At 45.9% G+C, this 19,512-nt stretch overlaps 2 protein-coding genes across 3 annotated transcripts in view; both read left to right on the top strand.

Annotated features, from left to right (window-relative positions):
• The window catches only part of LOC127595998 (oxysterol-binding protein-related protein 2-like), a 29,494-nt gene extending 23,668 nt beyond the window's left edge, over positions 1 to 5,826 (top strand). For both annotated transcript variants that reach the window (XM_052058128.1, XM_052058127.1), the window contains exons 11-14: positions 1,580 to 1,684; positions 1,755 to 1,878; positions 1,951 to 2,041; positions 4,491 to 5,826. In XM_052058128.1, the coding sequence (XP_051914088.1) occupies positions 1,580 to 1,684; positions 1,755 to 1,878; positions 1,951 to 2,041; positions 4,491 to 4,593 (423 nt within the window). In that variant the 3' untranslated portion in view covers positions 4,594 to 5,826. The remainder of the gene's footprint in view (positions 1 to 1,579; positions 1,685 to 1,754; positions 1,879 to 1,950; positions 2,042 to 4,490) is intronic.
• Positions 5,827 to 7,539: 1,713 nt separating this feature from the next.
• On the top strand, positions 7,540 to 17,830 carry adrm1 (ADRM1 26S proteasome ubiquitin receptor). Its single transcript, XM_052058143.1, has 9 exons — positions 7,540 to 7,784; positions 8,811 to 8,927; positions 9,001 to 9,124; positions 11,114 to 11,200; positions 11,282 to 11,378; positions 11,451 to 11,704; positions 15,691 to 15,848; positions 17,148 to 17,250; positions 17,417 to 17,830. Exons 1-9 carry the CDS (start codon positions 7,575 to 7,577, stop codon positions 17,518 to 17,520), a joined length of 1,254 nt encoding a protein of 417 aa, XP_051914103.1. The 5' UTR covers positions 7,540 to 7,574; the 3' UTR covers positions 17,521 to 17,830.
• The last annotated feature ends 1,682 nt before the right edge of the window (positions 17,831 to 19,512 follow it).

Raw genomic sequence — 19,512 nt, 5'->3', positions numbered from 1 at the left:
TCGAACCCCTGGGACCGACCCACCGAACCCCTCAGGCAGGGTGGCCAACCAGTCAGAGACTGAGCCAATTTTTTTTTACTGTTACTGCAAAGAGCCACATCGCGCACGCACTCACACACTCACACACTCACAAGCTCCAGTGGTTACTTACTACTTGGGTCAGCTTGCTACATACTTGACCGAAGATCGACTTTTCAAGCGAAGAACCTCCATGGTCATCGACCCCATTGCGCACGTGCAAGCATATACACAATCACACGCACACGCACGCACACAGGCAGGCACGCACACTGAGATGAGCGACAGCCGGAACTTCATTCATAGAAAGTCCACCTCCCCTCAATTCCTCCTCCCAATGCTCACGCTCGACTTGGGACCAGGCCACTCGGTCCGGGTCGATCGCGATTGACATATCGGTCACACCGACCTTTAATGCTGACTAGCTGAAGCGTTTAGCGCTGAGCACCGTTGTTAGCGCTCGAGCAGTGATTCAGTTGTTATCTGATTGGTTGCCCTGATTGTCAGTCAAGTAACAGGCTCGATGATAGGCTGACGTAGTTAGTTCTGTGAATTTAACACCGTTGTTTGAATGGAAGCGCCACCGCCAAGGCGTTTTCGATGCTTATCATGAGAAAGCCCGGGAGCCGCATTGAACCAGCCAAAGAGCCACATGCGGCTCGCGAGCCGCGGGTTGGCCACCTCTGCCTTAGGGTTCAATGGAACTCAAGTTAAGAACCACTACTCTAAGTTGTCCCGAGGTGTGAGTGTGAGTGTGAGCGTGGATGGTTGTTCGTCCCTGTGTGCCTTGCGATTGGCTGGCAACTTTTTTTTCAGGGTGTTCAGGGTGTCCCCCACCTATAGCCTGAAGACGGCTAGGATAGGCTCCAGCAACACCCCACAACCCTTGTGAGGATAAAGCGGTTTGGAAAGTGGATGGATGAATGGATGTACAAGCCATCAGGTCAGGGATAATTGAAAATTGCTGACTTTTAAATTTAAGAAAGTGTAGGGTAAATTTAGCAATGTATCAAAACCAAGTCCCCTAGTCAGTATGTCTCAATTTCCGATTTATTTGGTACATGACAAAATCAATCATCAGGCGCGTGATAGGAGTCTCAAGCTATAAGTTATTTGATTGTCTAGGCCCATCCGGTCTGGCCGTATCACTCAATGAGCGGTGGACCGCAGCGTCGGACTTGGGAAGACAAAGTCTTTTGCTTTGCTGCCCAAAAATAACATTGCAAAGATTGTTTCTTCTATGACATGTGTTTTTAGTCTTCCATTATGGATTTTGTGGATTCTTTTTTCTTTTCTTTTCTTTTACAATAACATGCAGTGGCATGAGTAGCAGGTAAGGGAAAACATTGTATTTGGTATCTTTAGTGTGCTTCTGCATCCGTTATGTCCTAAGTGTAGTGAGTAGCTCATTGCCAGCACTGATCCATAATGCTTTGCAATGATGTGCATTGTTGCTTGAGAGATCTGTATAATTTGTGGCAAGTGTAGGTGTGTGCCGCTGCTGTTTGCATCAAGTTCTGTCCTTTCATATATGTTATTGTGTGTGGGTGTGGGTATGTAGGGACATAGCTGTGATGGTGAGAATACAGTTCAAGAGACTGTGACTGTGATACCAGGAAGTGCCTTACTCTGGAGGATATCACCACGGCCTCATCACTCGGCACAGGTTAGTGTTACGCACATGCCCACACCATGTAGTTCTCGTGGCTCATGCTAATCCTTGTCATCTCATTCAGATGTACAACTTTACCAGCTTTGCCGTGACCTTAAATGAGCTGGAGCCTGGCATGGAGCGACTACTGGCGCCAACTGACTGCCGGCAGAGGCCTGATATCCGAGCAATGGAGAGTGGAGACTTGGGTAGCATCCGTCTGCAACATCTGGCCAGCTGCGGCTTTTCTTCTGTAGTTCTGACTTTGTGTACTTACACAGACACGGCAAGTGCAGAGAAAGAGCGTCTTGAGGAGAAACAGAGGGCCGCACGTCGAAAGCTATCCAAGGATGAGAAGAAGTTGTCAACCAGGTATCGAACTGTGTGCACTGTGTTGCGTGGATGTCCCTGAATTTCTTAATTTCAATGAAGAGAAGACAGTATTGTGGTGTTTGGTTCCAGTGGCACTTGCACATCCCATCCTGTTGACTGGGGCATCGTATCTTAAAGAGAAGTATCTTAAAATGAACTCTACTTCTCATCTGAAGCCAGCAGTCTCTAACTTGGGTTTTAAATTGGACAGTGATTTTAAATTGGACCAGCAAAGTGGTGCTGTTGTTGAAGCCAGCTTCTTTCATTTTAGGCAGCTGGCTCCTGTATGGTAAAGCCCTTCCTTTCCCAGCAGCACTTCGATCCAATTCATGCCTTCATTAAATCTAGGCCAGATGACTGGAATGCACCTTATTTTGGACTCAGACAGTTTTTCCCCAAGCATCATCTGTTGGTTCAAAATGCTGCTGCTCGCCTCCTAACTGGAGCTCATGAGGATGAGCACATTATCCCAATTCGGTCTTCCCTTAACTGGCTCCCAGCACATCTTAGAGTTCATTTTAAGATACTTCTAATTGTTTTCAAACATTTTAATGGCCTTGGCTTACTTATCTGAGCTCCTCGACCCCTACGCACGTGACCGGTGCCTGAGGTCTGTGGACCAGACGCTACTGTGGAGGTACCGAGGACCAAGCAGAGACTCAGAGGGGATCAAGCTTTTGTTGTTGCCGGTCCTTCCTTCTCTGGAATGACCTTTCATTCAACTTTAGGACAGCCTCCTCCATGTCCATTTTTAAAATCCGTTTAAAGACAAATCTTTATTCTTTGGCTATCGCCCAATATGAGACTGACACTCTTCTATTGTTTTTTTCATGTCTGTTGTATATGTGTTCGTATCATTCATTTGGGTTTGTATTTACTCTTTGCATTTGTTGTTGTTGTATTCTTATGTGATTTGTAAAGTGCTTTGTTACAGCTGTAGCTGTTATAATATGCACTGTATGAATAAAGGTGCATTGTATATTGCATTGGAGTAATAATAATAATATTTGGCTTTACGCCATTTGGATTTTTGGGGCCGATCAGTAAGTTTGTACAAACTGATAATTGATCACCGATTCGATCAGGAGATGCTTCCCAGATTTTGCACTGTATTTATCAAGGGTGCCTCCATTGTCCTCAGGTCTTTACCGGTATATAAATCTGACAAAATAGCAGTAAATCGTTCGGCCAGTCCATCTCATATTCAAAACTTTCTAATGTCATTCTCTGATGGAATATTTTTTAAGCGGAGGTGCCTTGCAGTCGTCGTCACCATATGTCCTCCAGCCACACGACGGTGCCCACTAATGTTCCATTCTGTGGTTCCCTCCACCTCTATGGCCACATACACAATGAATGGGTTTGATGACTGCTAAGTTTAGTGTGAAAAGGGCTTTAAGAGCCGCATTTGGCTTATGAGCCGCGGGTTGGCCAGACCTGATAATAGGCTGTGTTCAAATTCACAGGCTGGGTCCTCCAAAGGCTGCATTTGCTGGTCAGGCAGCATCTCAGCCCGGGACAGAAAGAGACTGGAGCGACTGGTCAGGAAGGCCAGTTCTGTCCTGGGTTGCTCCCTTGACACTCTGGAGGAGGTGGGCAACAGAAGGATGCTAACTAAGCTAAAAGCTATGATGGCCAGTCCCTCCCACCACCTCCAGCCCGCCCTGACAGCACTTGGTAGCTCCTTCAGCCAGAGACTGTTACACCCGCGCTGCAAGAAGTAGAGATACCGACGCTCGTTCCTACCGACTGCTGTCAGGCTGATGAATAAAAATAACAATCATAATAATAATAATAATTAAATTATGTGAAGTAAAATTGTAAATAGTACTGCGATTTATCCATTGTGCTCATATTGTATTTTATTGAAAGATGTTTGTTGTTGTTTTTTTCCTCTTTCTCCTTTCTTCTTTCTACATACATTCTTGCTGCTGGAGGCTGTAAATTTCCCCAGTGTGGGACAAATAAAGGATATCTTATCTTATCTTATCTTATCTTATTTTCGGCAGCATGACGTCAGTTTGGCGTGACTCTACCGCACGTGTTTCCCAAATTCATATGAAGCCTGTCCAAATTCGCCACGGTTTATGCGGTCCACGAATGCGACGTGAGAAGGCGCCTTTCACAGCGATGAAGGACCCAGCCTGCTAATTGTCTTTCTAGAATTTGGAAACCAGGTGCGGTCGAGGTGTGCTGGAACTCAAGTCATGTGGATGAAAATGCAGCCTCCGGAGCCCATTAAATTGGACACAGCCATATAACGTCACACTTCGGTAGCACAGGATGGCTTCAGCGGAGGTTTTCTACGCAGAACAGCCTGATTAAAAACATGAAGTTTAATTTGACTGTTTTTGATAAATGCCAAATAGCTAAGGAGTTTATGAAGCTAGGCGAGGCTGACACACTGACACGAAAATAATTCTCAAACATTTTGCTCACGCCCCTTCAGGTGGTTCCAGCTGGGAGTCAACCCTCACACTGGTGCGGAGGATTGGCTCTACGAGGGCGAATACTTTGACAGGAACTTCGCCGACTGTCCAAACATTTACTGACGGTAGAAGATGTTCTCACTTCATTTCACTCTGCATTTTAAGATAAGTGTGCCGTATTGGACACATCTGTGGTAGCATTTGAACTGATCATGTCCATGCCACCCATGGAAAAGGTTCTCCTAAGTTTACTCTTGTAGATGTTAATCATAATTCCCGCTATACTCGCCTTTGATGTGCTCTCCTAATCATAGCCCACGTGATGTCAATGCTACGCAGCTGTAAAATGATTTGAATCGTAGGACATGCAGTCTGGCCTCCCTTTAAGTTCACACGTGAACCTTCATTGTTACATGTCAACGCACAACCTATTTCTATCAAGTTGCATTCAAATGTCAGGGGTTATTTAAACACATGCTACTTTAATGCGTTACCGAATAAAAAAGCCGACTAACCCGCTCTGAAGACATCATGAGTGTTTTCTCGCAATAGCAAGATGGTTTTCCCCACATTTACGTCCACAGTAAAATGCTATTGTAGGTTGCCACATTCTGATGTAGCTGCTAATGTGTAGATTTTTTTTGCTGAATGCATGGCACTCAAAGCTGATCTTTTACAAATGTCAAAGCCATCAAATATCTTGTGAAATACTGATGTGTTCAGATCAAACTTCAAAACAAAGGGATTCGAAGCATATTGTGTTTTATCCGAAAGCGGTGACTGTATATTTCAGACGTTTTATATTCACACAAGAGCCGTTAATTCTGACGTGAGTGTAAAGACTTCTATCATTTTCTTCCCACAAACAAAGTCCAATGTCAGAATAGGGCTCGAAACTATGCAAGCTGATGCACACAGTTAACCCCTCTGAAATGTGAAAAATTTAATTCCCGTAGGGCTGGATTGAAAAACATTGATGAATCGAATTTCATCTATTTGCTTTTTCATAGTACAATATCAATTCTTAAAAGCCATAAATCAATCCTTTTATTGCGTCTTTTTACTAATAAATTCACATGACTTCTCATGTCATGCAAGATCTTGTCACGAAATATCATAGCAGAATCACTCAAACCAGCTCCAACAAGCTAGAAGGCAGATGTGTGGACGTTTTGGGGGTTTTAAAAAATGTGAAAATAGCCATGAACTTATACTTTGTGAAACGGTCACAAAAAGGTGAATTTCATGACGGTGTTCAACACGTTATTTCCACAGACCGCCCTTGGTGTTGGAATTGATTGAAATTATTTGTTTTGATCAGGTCATGTTCAATAAAGCACACATGATTAATATAAATGCACTGCGTTCTATTCTTCATGTAACTTCTGAAAATGTCATCCATATGAAAGTAAAAATGGTGCCGCGTGAAATCCTTCCTTAACTGAATCGAAAATCAAAGTGAATCGAATTGGGCCTTTGTGTATGTAATCAATTTTGGAGATATGAATCATGAATGCGATACAGCATGCGTATTTACATTGTTTCTGAGCAATAACATTGCTTAAAACGGCAAAGTCAGAGGCTCACTGCCCTTTGCACAGACTGTATTGTTTGATGAGCAACGCTTTCTTGAGTTACACGCACTTTTAACCCTGCAGACACAAGAGGGGCATGATTCATTATGCTTCCTGTTTGCGATGTTGGTTGAATTGAGAATTTATGTTGTCCGTTCAGTGATCATCCCTCTTGACATGACACTCATCCACACACAAACCAGGTATATTTAGGATTAAAAATGTTAATTTAGGATTAATTTTAATGTAAAATATGGACCATGAAAATGAACTGGTCCTGCCGTATGTTGATTACTCTGTATTCTCATAGCAAATAATAAGATGAAAGTGAGAAACATTAATGAACCACTAAAACACAACAAAGCAACACTTAACGTTTTCAGGTACATGTAAAATGTACCTTCTCATATTTTAATTGAAAAAGCATACAAACGTGCGCCTGCGATTTTCTTCATTCTAAGCGTAGTGTATTACTGTATTGAATTTGTGAAATACGTTACAATGAAACATTCGCGATTTTTGAATAATGTGTAGTGATTGAGTTGATCGGAGGGCGGCCCGGTAGTCCAGTGGTTAGCACGTGGCTTCACAGTGCAGAGGTACCGGGTTCGAATCCAGCTCCGGCCTCCCTGTGTGGAGTTTGCATGTTCTCCCCGGGCCTGCGTGGGTTTTCTCCGGGTGCTCCGGTTTCCTCCCACATTCCAAAAATATGCATGGCAGGCTGATTGAACACTCTAAATTGTCCCTAGGTGTGAGTGTGAGCGTGGATGGTTGTTCGTCTATGTGTGCCCTGCGATTGGCTGGCAACCGATTCAGGGTGTCCCCCGCCTACTGCCCGGAGACGGCTGGGATGGGCTCCAGCACCCCCCGCGACCCTAGTGAGGATCAAGCGGTACGGAAGATGAATGAATGAATGAATGAGTTGATCGGAAATCAAAGCACACTTTTTGCACGGTGGAAGTTTGCAGCGCAGTCTCTCAGCCTCACTGAAATGAGAGAAATCGGCAAATCACAATGAAACACGTGACCTTATTCTCCAATCCTACTTCTCCTTGCTCAGCTCGGTGACAGATGTCTCCACCAATCACATTGAAGCATGTGACCATTACAAACCAATCGTAACAAGCTGGCTCGTATCAGCTCTACTTCCGTTTTTGATAAAGCACAGCAAGCAACCGTAAGTAAGAGCCTCTTGGTGTTTTAACACTTGTTTACAAATTTTCTCCACCGAAACGTCGTTTGTTACACTTATAGAATGTAAGATGAATTATAATGCTATATGCTGTCAACATTGAGCTGAGAACAATCGTCTGGTTTCAAAGATGCAGCGTCATCCAGTGCGAGTGCAGTCGAAAAATAGCCAGAATATTTGAAAACAAACAAGCGATCGTACGTACAATACGCGGTAAAGACGTACAAAACGACATTTCTCTCACTTTAATGCTAAAAAAACAGCAATGTTTAGGTCAGTCACGGAAGATCGCCTCTTCGTCTTCTGTACCTTGCAGTAGTCATCATCATCACATCATTATGGCCTCTGGAGCTTTGTTCCCCAGCATGGTGTCCGGCTCTCGCGGCTCCTCCAGTAAGTACCTGGTGGAGTTTCGAGCTGGTAAGATGACCATGAAGGGCAGCACGGTGACGCCCGACAAGCGCAAAGGCCAAGTCTACATCCAGCAGACGGACGACTCCCTCATCCACTTCTGCTGGAAGGATCGCACCACTGGAAATGTGGACGATGTATGTGGCTGTCGGTTTTCTTTAGGGAAGATGTTTGCAAAACGTTTCTTTTAAGAGACACACCTTGCCCTCACGTTTTACTGAAAAAGCACACGCATTCTCTGAGCAAGTAACCTTAGGAAGCAAGCAAGCCAGGATTGGACATAACAGGGAAAGTAACACAAACAAGCACCTATAACAGTGGTCCACAACAAATTTTAATCTTGAGGTGACTGTATGTGTCCCTTATTTTCAACCTGATTCAGAAAACCTCAAGCAGATCAAGTTTCTCAGATATTTTCATTTTATCATTTTTAGGGTTGACCAATAATGTTCAAATACATAGTGATAATAATTAACAATTTAACAAAAATTTGCGAAAACAATTTTTACCATGCGTTGTAATTGATAGCTATAATGTCAAAGGAAAAACAATCCGCCCGTTGCTAAATTCATTCATTCAAGTTAATTCATATCTATTACTAATTTTATAACTATTACATTGTATCATTGTTATTAATATTATGAAAACCTGAGCATCACGGAAAAGCATAAGCAATCAGTGTGTTTGGAGCTGTTCAGACATAGACACGTCCTGTAGAAATTCAATATTAAATTATTAATGTGGTATCAACCTGTCTCGCAAAAATCTGATGGCCTTTGTGAGTGTTCAGATGACAAAAGAGCCATCCAGTTCCAATCCGGACAGGCCAAAAATCAGATTTTGGCTAGCAGTCTGATGACGGTCAAAGTACTATATCATCCCATGCACTGCCACTCACTGGTCAGTCATTGTGATGGCAAACAATTCCTCGAAAGCACATCCCCACATTTTTGTTTACCTGCAACGGTCTCTTAAAATGGAAAGAATGGACAAGGATGGGTGGCACCATAAAGAGGGCACCTGAGCATCTACTCTTGTACCTAATGTAAAGAGACTCATGCAAACAAAACAAGGCTCTAAAGCGGTGTTCCGGACTAGTGACGGTCCAGTCCGGTGGCTACGGTATGAATAGGTTTTCATCTTAACCACATGCTCAAATGCAGGACCTGATCATCTTCCCCGATGACTGCGAATTCAAACGGGTCAGTCAGTGCACCACCGGCCGTGTCTACGTACTGAAGTTCAAAGCTGGCTCCAAAAGGCTTTTCTTCTGGATGCAGGTATACTGGTTGCTGATCTCTCCCCCAACATATCCATAAACACGTGTTGCATACAAGTCTATATTGATTTCAGGAGGCCAAGACTGACAAAGATGAGGAGTACTGTCGCAAAGTGAACGAGTATCTCAACAACCCGCCCATGCCCGGCACTTTGGGTAGCAGCGGCAGTGGCGGACATGATCTGTCCGCTCTTGGAGGTAACGCACAAGTACACACACTTAAACTAACATTGGCTTTGTTGTTGTTATTATTGTTCTGCCCCCCCCCCCTCCCTCCTCCAAAAGAACTATAAATTTTTAATATTGTCCAATCTCAGTTATTGTACAGTCAAACCTCGGTTTTCGTCCATAAACTGTTCCAGAAAACCGAAATTGTTCGAAAACCGAAACCACGCTCTTTTTAAAATAAAAATGTTTTTTGAACACGTCTGCTCACAATGGAAAGCCTCGTGTAAGGAAGGCGAGAGGAGTCAAATGGTGCATTCAAGTGCGCTCAGTTTTTCGAAAATCGAAATTTGTTCGTCATCCGAGGCATAAAAAACTCGAATTTTTTGGTCGAAAACTGAATTGGTCGAGAACCGAGAGGTTTGACTGTAATCTATATATATATATATATATATATATAGATTACAGGGGTTAACTGTGTGCATATATATATATGGACATCCAGGAGTTCTCATCAGGACAAGTTGTGTGTTGTTGTGTAACACAGCTGTGTTGGTAACTAAGCGAATCCTATTCGAGCTAATTTCGTTATACAGTATGTCTTTTATGACTGTTTTGTTGCCATGATTTTTAAACCGCTTATGTGAGTAATTAATGTAGCACTGTTAATAACAGGGGCTCATGCCAACTGGTCATTACTTGTCCAGATATAAGCATGCGGATTAAAGTCCGCTTACTGTTGGAAAGTCACAACAAGGGGTGTTATTTTAGTCAGGCACATTTGTGGGCACCCAGGGGTTCTTATCAGGATGATTTGTATATATATATATATATATATATATTTTGCGCGTCGTCCCGCTCGCAGTCTGTTCTTCCATCTGTCCCTTTTCAAAACGTACCTACTTCACCGCGCCACTGCGCCGTTCAGGCAGTGGCTCACTACGATCGCGCGGGCATCTTAGCGAAAAAATGTTGTCTACCCACAAGCATTGCTATAAAATTGTTAGTTATTTAGTAGAGCTAAATCAGAATCAGAATCATCTTTATTGGCCAAGTATGTAGAACACACAAGGAATTTGTCTCCGGTATAGCACGCTGCACTAGTACATCCTAAACAACAAAATAATTGAACCATTTTAGAGTAACCAGTAGTTTTGTAGTACCATTTTGTGGTGCAAGAAGAGTGACTATGTCAGTGACTGTTTAAGGAGTTAATGGCTAGAGGGAAGAAGCTGTTTAAGTGTCTACTGGATTTGGTGCGCATGGATCTGTAGCGTCTGCCTGAGGGAGTGGCTGAGGGGAGGGTGCGGGGGATCCAGGAGGATTTTCCGTGCCCTTGTCTTGATTCTTGCAGTGTGCAAGTCCTCAAGAGTGGGTAGGGCGGTGCCAACGATTTTTTCTGCCGTCCTAACTGTCCGTTGAAGTCGGATTTTGTCCTTTTTTGTGGCGGCCCCAAACCAAACCGTGATGGAAGAACACAGGATTGATTCGATGACTGCCGTGTAGAACTGTCGAAGCACCTCCTGTGGCAGGCCATGCTTCCTCAGCAGCCTCAGGAAGTACATCCGCTGCCGGGCCCTTTTCAGGATGGAGATGGTGTTGACTTCCCACTTCATCACTTAAACATCTCTTTATTTTCGCGATAAGCAATGAAGATGAACAAAAAGTTGAACCAAGCAACAACACTTTTGTGGGCCGAAGGCCCACCTTACCAGCCTTCTGCAGGAACTAGCTGATGAGCCGCCCGGAGGGCGGCGAACCACCACCTTACCAGCCTTCCGCAGGAACTAGCTGATGAGCCGCCCGGAGGGCGGCGAACCAGCTAGTTATATATAATAACTTCGGAATTTATGTATCTAGAAATGTTTGATGGTATAGGACTTTGAAGACAAAAGCCAAATCTGTGCTACTTTTACTTTTTGAATACCAGTACACATTTCTGTACTTTTAATTCAGTACAGGGTGCGAGTACTTTTGCCACGTTAGCATGCAATGTGTAACATCTTGTGCTTTCATGCAAAGGCGAGGGTGGTCTGCAGAGCCTTCTGGGGAATATGAGCCACAACCAGCTCATGCAGTTGATTGGACCAGCTGGACTTGGCGGCATTGGTATGTCTGATGGAACTTGAGTGATGTCAGAAAAATATTGTGATGTTGAGTTACAAACGAAGCTGTCGGTCCCACTCGCAGGTGGTCTTGGCGCACTTGCCGGCCCAGGGTTAGCAAACCTCTTGGGCAGCAGTAGCAGCAGCAGTAGCGTTCCTGCTGCCAGCAACTCCTCCACAAGGTGTCCAAAGATTACTCATGAATGTGATTAGGCTTCCAGAAGGATGTTAAAAGACTCCCCATTTGCTTTCAGTCCTTCTACTGTGGTCACGCCCACCTCGACCTCCGGCGCCAGTCGCCTCGGTGCCTCCCAGGCATCCACTGCGTCCGTCAATCCCTCAGCCGCCTCTGCAGCATCCCCGCCTGCGAGTACTCCTCCCACGCCCACACCTGCTGCGTCGTCCGCCGCAGCAGGAGCCGTGGCGAGCAACCCAACGCAGCCCATCCAACTTAGAGACCTGCAGAGCATTCTGGCTACCATGAATGTGCCCGCTGGCAGCACAGGAGGTGAGGAGGCCACTGTAGTACTTGAATTCCATCAGCGTTTTCCTGACTCAAATTGAGGTAGAGATAGTGTGTGTACATAGCCCCCCCCCCCACCCCATTGGTCAAGCCAACACTTTTTCTGTGAAGTGGTGAAATGCATTTGAGTGACGAGTGCAGTCCTTTTTGTGTGTGTGTGTGTGTGTTTTAATTTAAATAAATCATAGTAGCCATGTAACGACGCTGCTCTTCCATATTGTCGATAAAATAATAAGGCCAATTGATTAAAAAAAACAAACTGAAGTCAGATTTCAAATTACATACACATGTTGTCAGTGACCTGCATTGGAAGGAATTGCTTTTTGTTATTTTCTGAATGCAGAAGTCAAATATATCTTGTTTTACCATAACTTATCACATTAAAACATGAACCGTGGCATGTACAAATGCAATACTGAAAACTAGGAGGAGAAGCGGCTCGACTCTGAGCCCCTCCCGGATGACCGAGCTTCTCACCTTATCTCTAAGGGAGAGCCCGGACACCCTGCAGAGAAAACTCATTTCGGCCGCTTGTATCCGGGATCTCGTTCTTTCGGTCACGACCCATAGCTCGTGACCATAGGTGAGGGTTGGGACGTAGATCGACCGGTAAATTGAGAGCTTCGCCCTTTGGCTCAGCTCCTTCTTTACCACGACAGACCGATACAACGTCCGCATCACAGCAGATGCTGCACCGATCCGCCTGTCGATCTCCCGCTCCCCCTTGCCCCCACTCGTGAACAAGACCCCAAGATACTTGAACTCCTCCACTTGGGGCAAGATCTCCTCCCCGACCCGGAGGGGGCACTCCACCCTTTTCCGACTGAGGACCATGGTTTCAGATTTGGAGGTGCTGATCTTCATCCCAACCGCTTCACACTCGGCTGCGAAACGCTCCAGTGAGAGTTGGAGAGCCCCGTTTGAAGGAGCCAACAGCACCACATCATCCGCAAAAAGCAGGGATGCAATACTGAGGCCCCCAAAACGGACCCCCTCAACGCTTCGGCTGCGCCTAGAAATTCTGTCCATAAAAGTTATGAACAGAATCGGCGACAAAGGGCAGCCTTGGCGGAGTCCTACCCCCACTGGAAACGATTCCGACTTACTGCCGGCAATGCGAACCAAACTCTGACATCGGTGGTATAGTGACCGAACAGCCCGTATCAGGGGGTTCGGTACCCCATACCCTCGAAGCACCCCCTACAGAACTCCCCGAGGGACACGGTCAAACGCCTTCTCCAAGTCCACAAAACACATGTAGACTGGTTGGGCGAATTCCCACTTACCCTCGAGGACCCTGCTAAGGGTGTAGAGCTGGTCCACTGTTCCACGGCCGGGACGAAAACCACACTGCTCCTCCTCAATCTGAGGCTCGACTTCCCGACGGACCCTCCTCTCCAGCACCCCTGAATAGACCTTACCAGGGAGGCTGAGGAGTGTGATCCCTCTGTAGTTGGAACACACCCTCCGGTCCCCCTTTTTAAAAAGAGGGACTACCACCCCGGTCTGCCAATCCAGAGGCACTCTCCCTGTTGACCACGCGATGTTGCAGAGGCGTGTCAACCAGGACAGTTAAATCGCTCCATGGACAGCACTTTGTATGCAGCGATGGCTGTTTGAAAGTGCTCTATAAATACTGTTGACTTGACTTGACTTGACAACATCCAGAGCCTTGAGGAACTCCGGGCGGATCTCATCCACCCCTGGGGCCTTGCCACCGAGGAGCTTTTTAACCACATCGGTGACTTCAGCCACAGAGATAGGAGAGCCCACCTCAGAGTCCCCAGGCTCTGCTTCCTCTAAGGAAGGCGTGTTGGTGGAGTTGAGGAGGTCTTTGAAGTACTCTGCCCACCGGTTCACAACGTCCCGAGTCGAAGTCAGCAGCGCCCCATCCCCACTGTACACAGTGTTAGTGGTGCACTGCTTCCCCCTCCTGAGACGTCGGATGGTGGACCAGAATTTCCTCAAAGCTGTCCGGAAGTCGGCTTCCATGGCCTCACCAAACTCTTCCCACGCTCTGGTTTTTGCCTCGGCGACCACCGAAGCTGCGTTCCGCTTGGCCAGTCGATACCCGTCAGCTGTCCACCAGCGAGTACCGGGGTTGCCGCCACGACAGGCACCAACCACCTTACGGCCACAACTCAGATTGGCCGCCTCAACAATAGAGGCACGGAACATGGTCCACTCGGGCTCAATGTCCCCCGCCTCCCTCGGAACATGGGAAAAGCTCTGTCGGAGGTGGGAGTTGAAACTCCTTCTGACAGGGGATTCCGCTAGACGCTCCCAACAAACCCTCACAATACGTTTGGGTCTGCCAGGACGGACCGGCATCTTCCCCCACCATCGGAGCCTACTCACCACCAGGTGGTGATCAGTTGACAGCTCCGCCCCTCTCTTCACCCGAGTGTCCAGAACATGCGGCCGCAAATCCGATGATACAACTACGAAGTCGATCATCGAACTGCGGCCTAGGGTGTCCTGGTGCCAAGTGCACATATGGACACCCTTATGTTTGAACAAGGTGTTCGTTATGGACAATCCGTGACGAGCACAGAAGTCCAATAACAAAACACCACTCGGGTTTTGATCGGGGGGGCCGTTCCTCCCAATCACGCCCCTCCAGGTCTCACTGTCATTGCCCACGTGAGCATTGAAGTCCCCCAGCAGAACAAGGGAGTCCCCAGCAGGAGTACTCTCCAGCACACCCTCCAAGGACTCCAAAAAGGGTGGGTATGCTGAGCTGCTGTTTGGTGCATATGCACAAACAACAGTCAGGACCCGTCCACCCACCCGAAGGCGGAGGGAGGCAACCCTCTCGTCTACCGGTGTGAACCCCAATGTACAGGCACTGAGCCGTGGGGCAATGAGTATGCCCACACCTGCTCTGCGCCTTTCACCGTGAGCAACTCCAGAGTGGAAGAGAGTCCAACCCCTCTCGAGAGAACTGGTACCAGAACCCAGGCTGTGTGTGGAGGCAAGTCCGACTATATCCAGTCGGAAATTCTCTGCCTCACACACCAGCTCGGGCTCCTTCCCTGCCAGAGAGGTGACATTCCATGTCCCAAGAGCTAGTTTCTGCAGCCGAGGATCGGACCGCCAGGGTCCCCGCCTTTGGCTGCCGCCCAACTCACATTGCACCCGACCCCTTTGGCCCCTCTCATGGGTGGTGAGCCCATGGGAAGGGGGACCCACGTTGCCTCTTCGGGCTGTGCCCGGCCGGGCCCCATGGGTGTAGGCCCGGCCACCAGGCGCTTGCCAACGAGCCCCACCTCCAGGCCTGGCTCCAGAGGGGGGCCCCGGTGACCCGCGTCCGGGCAAGGGAAACTTCGATCCATTTATTTTAATCTTCATCAGGGGTATTTGAGCCGTGCTTTGTCTGGCCCCTCACCTAGAACCTGTTTGCCATGGGTGACCCTGCCAGGGGCATAAAAGCCCCAGACAACTTAGCTCCTAGGATCATTGGGACACACAAACCCCTCCACCACGGTAAGGTGACGACTCACGGAGGGTTTTCATGTTATTTAGCGAACTACTTCATGTCGAGTTAAAACAATCAAAGTGTATTGTTCGATATTTAAAAATTATACAAGATTGGAACACTGAAGGTGCATGCTGTTATGAAAAAGATTCAGGATCAGCAAAAATTGGGATCAGCAGGTCAAGCTTGTTAAAGATCAGTAAATCAGCCAGAAAATTGTGTGATCGGGGGCAACCTTACTGAAAATGCTATTATAATGCATATTGCTGGTGTTTTGGCTGGAACAACCAAATTTTTTCACAAATCTATACTATTGGTCAGTCAATCCACATGTGTAGGTGCCCCCCCCCCAAAAAATATCCAATCTAAAGTATTGAAAATGGCTTGCTCTCTTTGACGATGCAATGGTAATGGCTGAACGCACGTTCCGTTTTTGGGGTCTCCACAAAAGTGATCATTTTGGAAGCTGTAAGCCTGATGTCTTTCCCCACAGTGGACCTGGCCACTGCCCTGACTCCAGAGGTGATGGCTCCCATCCTGGCCAACCCTGAAGTGCAGCAGAGACTGATGCCCTTCCTGCCCAGTGGGGAGTCGCTGCTCCAGAGCACGGATGAGCTGCAGACCACGCTCAGCTCTCCGCAGTTTCAGCAGGCAAAGTTTTCAATTTGATTTGTTTGTCTGTTTGTTTTAGGAGTTTAGGCAGTCTTAAGGGGTGTTCACACGGCAACTTTTACTCCGGTGTTGCACCGGGGCTGCCCCCCGCAGAGCGTTCTTACGTAAAAAGTTATACCGGTGTAGCCCCTGAACACAGCTTAAACGAATAAAATTAACCCTGCTCAGGAGGTGGTTTAAAAATTTACTCCGGTTTAAATGCTAATTCCTGGGGCATCATCGATATAAAATTGAACATGTGAACGCTACAGGAGTAGACGCGCTATGCGTGAGAAGAGTCTATTACATACGGGTAGAACGCGTTGCTTTCATGCTCTGTTGTACTTCCGTCATCTTTCCTTTCTCTCTCTCATCCTTGTACGATTTCTGATAAACCACAGCGTTGATTTGTCTGGAGAAGTGTAAACCATGGTTTTTCGATATGTCACAAACAAGGCGGGGAAAAGGAAGTACAATTTACTCATGCCCTGCTCAATGTCTCTATGTTTTATTTCCATATTATTACACGTCCGCAGAAACTGCCATGTGAACACAAGTGGGGCTGCACCAGTTAACACGCTTCTCTTTAGTAGGCAGCTTCATATGTGTGAACGCTCCACAAAATTTACACCGGTCGGTGTAAGATATATCACAACAAAATTCATCGTGCAGCACCGAAGCAAATGTTCTTTGGAAATCATACCTGAGAAATTTGAGTGTCTTTTTAAACCGAGGCCAATGTAACCATTCAGTATAGCACCTGGAGAAAACAGGGTTCAGTTTGTGTTTCACCTTTAAGCTGACAATGTGAACAATATTTTCAGTAAGAATAAAAGCAAATCGTTTTCCATTCAGTGTCCTTTCAAATTGTAACATCAAAAATGTATCTTGTGCAAGCAGGGCGTCTCCAATCACAAATCTTGAAGACGGTTTGCTGATTTTCTTACACAAAATTGACAACAGAGGGCAGTGTTTACTTTTCAAATTGCTCACTCAATGACGTCAGGAAAACTACAGTACGACTCGAGTATTCAAACTTCTCATTTGGATACTGTCACATGCTGTGGCATTATTTGCGGACTTTTAAAACTGAAATGTTTCCAGCACTGTTACATCCCTAACTTTTACATATCAACAAATTTGGCTTAAAAAAAAAAATCAAAACAATTATCGCCACACTTGGAAACCTTGAATCAACATGAAATCATGTGCAATTGCTGCCTTGTACATTTCCTCCGTTCCAATTCAACACACATGTTCTCAAGGTAACCTGAAGCTCTTTGGATTTGCTCCCTGCAGGCTATGAGCATGTTTAGCAGCGCCCTAGCATCGGGGCAGTTGGGGCCACTGATGAACCAGTTCGGGTTACCAACAGAGGCTGTGGATGCTGCCAACAATGGAGGTCAGTAGTACACTTCTCGGGACACTGCAATATTAACACTGCATGTGTGCAACTACAAGAAGCATTTTTTCCTCATATAATGCATCTTGACCACTGTCAGCCATAATAAACACTATGATTTTTTTAAAAGTACGATTTATGTTTTGTTTTTCCACTTTGTCTGCAGATCTGGAGGCGTTTGCAAAAGCAATGGAGACCGACACGAAGTCGGATCAGGGCGGAGACACCAATGACAAAAAGGACGATGATGAAGACATGAGTTTGGATTAAACAATAATACAAACGCATTTCTTTAGCGAATGCGATTAGAGTATTACAGCTCCTTCCGTGCATTTAAATAAAGATACAACAATGATTACAATCAGCGTTCTACTTGTATCCTACCCACAAAGAAGCATAAAAGAACACTTGCTGAACAGCAGCACAATGCGGGGAGGTAGGGATAAAGTCAACATGCAATTCTTCCACCTGTGGAAGTAATATTAGAGCTCTGACATTGTTGCATTTAATTATCTGATTGCAGCGAATTCGGGAAATCCAGCAAGTACGGTAGTTCATAAAGTCTGTGCTGAGTGTTTTATGAAACGTGTCGGAGCGTGATTAACTGTAAGCAAATTATGTCACTGTTGATGTATGAAGCCATTCTTTTTTCAGAAGTGCTTCGCATGCTGGTGCAATTCATAAAAATGAAGGTGAAAAAGGTTTACAGGTAAATGGATACAATGTAAACTTTAAAAAAAAGTTGCTGTGTTGGAGCCTGATCAATTGCCTATGCCAAAAATGATTGTTTATCCTTTGTCATTAATCTTCCGAACTGCTTGATCCTCACGAAGGTCACAGGGGGTGCTGGAGCCCATCCCAGTTTTCTTCGGGCAGTAGGGATGTGGGAGGAAACCGGAGTACCCGGAGAAAACCCACGCAGGCACGGGAGAACATGCAAACTCCACTCAGGGAGGCCGGAGCTGGAATTGAATCCGGTATCTGCACTGTGAAGTCGATGTGCGAACCACTGGACAACCGGGCAGCCACTATGATTGTTTAGTTTACTAAAAATATATATTTTTTAAAATGAATATGAAATGTTCTTGATCCCCTGAAGTACGGATAGGTACGTTCATATATCCTCGTCAATACATGAACATGTACATGTAGAACATATTCCGAAAATCACACGATATTCCCTTTTTTTTAACACTGTAATAGTTCAAAACAAACGCACCGTCACATTGGATTTGTGATTTTGTACCACAGCACTAACCACAAATTAAAAACTACACGAATAAACTCCACAAAATATAAAGGCGTCAGCGTTTTGCTGACTGTTTACATGCGGACACTTGAGTACTGAGACTACTTCCACACCAGGAAAAAATACAAACTCAGTATCACATTTTAACGTGATATTATTCACGTTTAACACGACTGCTTATTACAGTACATTTAATTTGGTTAAGTGACTTCTGCCTTCGGAAGAACAAAACAAGTCTAATTCTTTCCAGCTGAGGTCACTCGTGAAGTCCTTTTTGTGTCCTACGAAGCACAAATTTACTCCCTACAACTATGCAGCTTTTCTATCACACTGTACGAGGGTAAGTCCAAAACTACCGCACTTTCTGCTACAGCGCGCTCTTGCGTTTAAATTCGATGCACGTGATTGCGATCAGCTGATATACTGGACTAGCTGGTTCGCCGCCCTCTGGGCAGCTCATCAGCTAGTTCCTGCGGAAGGCTGGTAAGGTGGGCCTTCGGCCCACAAAAGTGTTGTTGCTTGGTTCAACTTTTTGTTCATCTTCATTGCTTATCGCGAAAATAAAGAGATGTTTAGCTCTACTAAATAACTAACAATTTTATTGCAATGCTTGTGGGTAGACAAAAAATTTTCGCTAAGATGCCCGCGCGATCGTAGTGAGCCACTGCCTGAGCGGCGCAGTGGCGGCGCGCAGCGGCGCAGTGGCGGCGCGGTGAAGTAGGTACGTTTTGAAAAGGGACAGACGGAAGGACAGATCGCGTGCGGGACGACGCGCAATATATATATAAGATAGTAGTTGATCGATTATAACAGTCGTTGTAGTACGGGATCGCGCCACACGCAACGCCTCTATGCTTTGTTGTGTCAGTTGATCACTTTTTTCCTTGAACATCTGCATTACACTTTTTGGTTGTTGTCATGGACTCGGTCATAGTGCTCTTCACCCTGGAGAACCCAAGAACCCTTTTCTTCTTTGGAAAATGATGAATCATACATTAAATGATGTTCACGGA

Source organism: Hippocampus zosterae, chromosome 2 (assembly GCF_025434085.1).
Source record: "Hippocampus zosterae strain Florida chromosome 2, ASM2543408v3, whole genome shotgun sequence".
NCBI lineage: Eukaryota > Metazoa > Chordata > Actinopteri > Syngnathiformes > Syngnathidae > Hippocampus > Hippocampus zosterae.
This window is presented reverse-complemented; position numbering and strand designations above follow the sequence as displayed.

Bases quoted from the DNA above. Each gene is read 5' to 3' on its own strand.
- adrm1 (XM_052058143.1), top strand. From the start codon at position 7,575: ATGGCCTCTGGAGCTTTGTTCCCCAGCATGGTGTCCGGCTCTCGCGGC. The intron at 9,125-11,113 runs GTAACGCACAAG...TTTCATGCAAAG, and splicing joins TGATCTGTCCGCTCTTGGAG to GCGAGGGTGGTCTGCAGAGC. The intron at 15,849-17,147 runs GCAAAGTTTTCA...TGCTCCCTGCAG, and splicing joins GCTCTCCGCAGTTTCAGCAG to GCTATGAGCATGTTTAGCAG.